Here is a 4,364-nt window from a genome sequence, read left to right as displayed (position 1 = left end):
ACCTAAATTTCCCCTCCTTCAATTTGTGCCCATTGCCCCTTGTCCTGTCCCTGCAGCTCCTAACACAGAGTCCCTCTGCAGCTTCCCTGGAGCCCCTTCAGCTCCTGGAAGGTGCTCTGAGGTCTCCACACAACCTTCTCTTCTCCAGCTGAACAGCCCCAACTCCCTCAGCCTGTCCTCACAGGGGAGATGCTCCAGTGCTCTTAGCAACTTGGTGGCCTCCTCTGGATTTGCTCCAACAGTTCCATGTCCTTCTTACACTGAGGGCACCAGAACTGTGTGCAGTATTCCAGGTGGATCTCAGGAGGCGAGAGCAGAGCAGAGGGGGAAAATCACCTCCTTAGTTATATGTATCAAGTACCACAGCAGTCTGGAATCTGCTCTTCCCTCTGATACAATACTGTGGCCCACATCAAAACATGTGAACTTCTGGGTGCCAGTGAGTTTCACTGAGCATTAATACACCATGGCACTCCCAGAAGTTCTCATGTAATCCCATACCTGATAAAGCTAACGTAAGGCAATCATCTACAGCATGCACCTACCTCTCTTTCTTGCATTAATCTTTGGCCTTCTGCAGCATACAAACAATTTGTCTCTTCCAGAAATCTCTGTTCAAATGATTCCTTGTAAACCTGTTCAAGAAATGAATCCAGTTACTCACACTAAGCTCCCAGGAATGGGAGCACATTTTGTCTGTCAAGCACAGAGGGCAAGTAAAATCTCAAGAACACACACAGCTATGAGAAGTTGATTAATTGTTGTCAACTGAAATGTAAGATTTGCTTAATGAATGAATCTTTTTCCAGAAGGTAACTTCTGTTGAAAGAAGGAGAAGTAGAGGTCCTGGCATATAATTGCAGGATTATGAGCACATCCAGATGCCTTTTTACAGTGATAGATATGTTTTTTTTTTCTTTTCTAATTGCAGGATTATGAGCACATCCAGACGCCTTTTTACAGTGATAGATATGGTTTTTTTCTTTTTATTAACTGGCACTGGGATTGGAAAACAAATGCTTAGGACAGACATAATATTGCACATACAAAAATATTTGCAAATCCATTGAGAGCTGCACGTGATTACCTCCCCTAAGGAAAACAGGCATTTTGGGGTTGTCCCTCCCCAGGGGCAGGACCTGCACTTGCCCTTGTTGCATCTTGGATAGATATGGTTTTTTTCTTTTTATTAACTGGCACTGGGATTGGAAAACAAATGCTTAGGACAGACATAATATTGCACATACAAAAATATTTGCAAATCCATTGAGAGCTGCACGTGATTACCTCCCCTAAGGAAAACAGGCATTTTGGGGTTGTCCCTCCCCAGGGGCAGGACCTGCACTTGCCCTTGTTGCATCTTGGCTGGTTCTGCTCTGCCCATCTCTCCAACCTGTTGAGGTCCCTCTGAAGGGCAGCACAGTCCTCTGAGCTATCACCACTGCTCCCAGTTTGGTATCCTCAGCAAACTTGCTGAGAAGGCAACTCTGTCCTCTCAGCCAAGTTTTTAGCATTTAAATGTTTTTAGCTTTTAAAAACAGAGAATAAGAGCTCACCTATCAGGTAAAGAACAGGCAATCTTGCCAACCCAGTAGCCACACTGTGAAGCACATTTACTAGAATTGAAAAATTTTGGTACAAAACACAAATTAGAGAAGTCCAACTGTTTCTAAATGGACCACTGTTAGCTTACCTGGAGATCTGACAACATGCTCAACAAACTCCGCAGCAAACTTCTGTCCACAGCTTCACCGTTCCGTTCTCGCTCGATCAGCAGGAGAATTCCATCAATAGTCTTGGTTTGAACTTGCTTGTCACTAATGACATGATTTCTAAATAACTCCAGCCCCATATCCCTGTGTGGATATTGAAAATGAGGCACACTGTTGATTCTTTTGAAAAACCTGTATCTCAGTTTGAGAAGAACACATACATATAGTGTATGTCATAGGATCGTAGAACCATCAGGGTTGGAGGAGACCTCTAAGATCATCGAGTCCAACCATTAATCTGTCACTGTTGGAACCCCTAAACTCTAAACCTGACCCTCCAGTGCCAGATCCAGAGGTTGGAGGTAACATGTTCTACCTAAGATTTCTCCATTTTCCATGGCCAAGACCATGTTTATTAATTGACCGCTTCATGGGACAGAGGCAACATTGCTCATCATCTTAGAATGAAACCAGAATCTGATACAGATGATAAGATCATAAAGACACAAATAATTTTTTAGCCTGGAGAAGAGGCTCAGGGGTGATCTCCTGGCTCTCTGCAACTCCCTGCCAGGGTTGGAGAGAGGTGGGGCATGTCTGTCCTGCCATGGCTGCAGGGAGAGGACTAGAGGGAATGGCCTTGAGCTGAGCCAGGGCAGAGTCAGATTGGATGTGAGGAGAAACGTTTCCCCTGTGAGGGTGTTCAGGCACTGAGATATTGACCAGGGAGGTGGTGGAGTCACCATCCCTGGAAGTGTTGAAGAGCTGTCTGGATCTGGCACTGGAGGATGTGGTTTAGGGTTTAGGGGTTCCAGCAGTGACAGGTTAATGGTTGGACTGGATGATCTTAGAGGTCTCCTCCAACCTTGACGGTTCTATGCTTCTATGAGATGGGGAAGAAAGGTGTTCACTGGATGAGCCATAGGCAGGAGAAAGATGCCAGGCTCCTCAGACAGCCTGAGGAACTCATGAGAGCACAGAAGGCAGCCAGGCAGAGAAAATACACTGTCTTACTTCAGTACTTCATCCACATTTTTGGTTTTGGCGTTATATATAGAGAACAATACCAGAAAGGTTTGGCATCCACATTTTTGGTTTTGGCGTTATATAAAGAACAATACCAGAAAGGTTTGGCTAAACCTGGGTTTGTTTGCTCAGGCAATGCTCTAAATTACCCCTCAGGAGAGATGCTTAAAACCACAATGTCAAAAGATGTGATAGTGGGGGTACTGGAAGGCTCCATCATCATCTCCCTGGTCTGAGACACAGATCTCAACTCTTGCCAGACCAGTGCTGGAAAGATAATCTGCACCTTGTGACTGGATCTGACTTGTTTAAAAAACAGAGCAAGAAGCTGAACGTTGAATTTTGTCAAAACCAGGAGCACCTAAGATAATGCTGAGCCAGTGCTAAGGCACAGTGGCAGCAGTGAAGAGGAGGTTCCTTGTCCAGGCTGTATCAACTACAGTTATACACATGCCTTGACTTTTAGGCCTATGTTCACAGACCTTCTTTTACCTTCACTTTACAAGGAATATTCCTGGAGAAGGAGGAACTGACACCTGCATATGCTGACACATGTATTTCCATAAATTACACACAATTTTTCAGACCTATTCTACAGATCAAATATAACTGCATATATCACAGCATGTCCACACTCTAAAAACACCAGGAATACTTACATGGATACCTACCATATAGAAGGGAGCATGGAATTCTGAAGCACATATGTACGATCCAAAAACAAGAAAATGCTTCTGATCATGATCTGAAAATACATAAAATGTTTTGCTCCTCACCACCATGTGATATTGTCAATTATAGAACTGTTTCTAAAAAACTACATCACACAGACATGCACATTAATTCCTGATGATTTTCAACCTTTCTGGTGACCTCTGCAGTCACTGGCATGCAATTTGTTGATGATAATATTGGTATTACCCAGCACATCCAAGACAGTGTTCAAATTCATAACCATTAACCAGTTTTATTAGCCTGTTACTAGACTTATACCACCAAGATACATAAGCTATTCAAGCAGTGCCACCAAGACAGTCAGTAAACATCCTGAAATAGAATGCTGCCAAGGTTTTCGCTTCAAAATAAGATTAAAAAAAGCATCTTTAAGCAGAGAAAGGAATAAGATGTGCAAGAGATCTTTCATAATAAAAGTTAGCTGCCAAAATTCAATAGAAAAATAGAAACAAGTTAAATCTAACAGGAGAAAGAAGGTATAAAAATGGAGCAAAATCCAGTTGGGGCTGTCACAAGTGCTGTTCCTCAGGGCTCACTGTTGGGGTCAGTCCTGATTAACATCTTTATTGAAGATCTGCACATGGGGATTGAGGCACCCTCAGAAAACTTGCAGAGGACACTCAGTTGGGTGGATCTGCCTGAGAGTAGGAAAGCTCTATAGAGAGACTTGGAGCAACTGGATCACTGGCTGAGGACAACTGCAGGAGGGTCAGTAAAGCTCAGTGCTGGTCCTGCCCTTGGCACACAACAGCCCATGCAGCTCCAGGCTGGGGGAGGAGTGGGGACAGAGGTGTTGGGCACAAAGGAACTTGTCAGTACTGGTGGCACAGCTCAGTGGGAGCCAAGAGTGTGCACAGGTGGCCAAGGAGGCCAAGGGCATCTTGGCCTGGC

At 44.2% G+C, this 4,364-nt stretch overlaps 1 protein-coding gene across 1 annotated transcript in view; it reads right to left on the bottom strand.

Annotated features, from left to right (window-relative positions):
* The window catches only part of LOC103803851 (cullin-4A), a gene marked incomplete at both ends in the record, with an annotated part of 25,650 nt that overhangs the window by 10,036 nt on the left and 11,250 nt on the right, over positions 1–4,364 (bottom strand). The window contains 3 exons of the mRNA XM_009076430.1: positions 546–635; positions 1,694–1,856; positions 3,410–3,483. Coding sequence (XP_009074678.1) covers positions 546–635; positions 1,694–1,856; positions 3,410–3,483 — 327 coding nt within the window. The remainder of the gene's footprint in view (positions 1–545; positions 636–1,693; positions 1,857–3,409; positions 3,484–4,364) is intronic.

Source organism: Acanthisitta chloris, unplaced genomic scaffold (genome assembly GCF_000695815.1).
Source record: "Acanthisitta chloris isolate BGI_N310 unplaced genomic scaffold, ASM69581v1 scaffold36326, whole genome shotgun sequence".
Taxonomy (NCBI): Eukaryota; Metazoa; Chordata; class Aves; order Passeriformes; family Acanthisittidae; genus Acanthisitta; species Acanthisitta chloris.
This window is presented reverse-complemented; position numbering and strand designations above follow the sequence as displayed.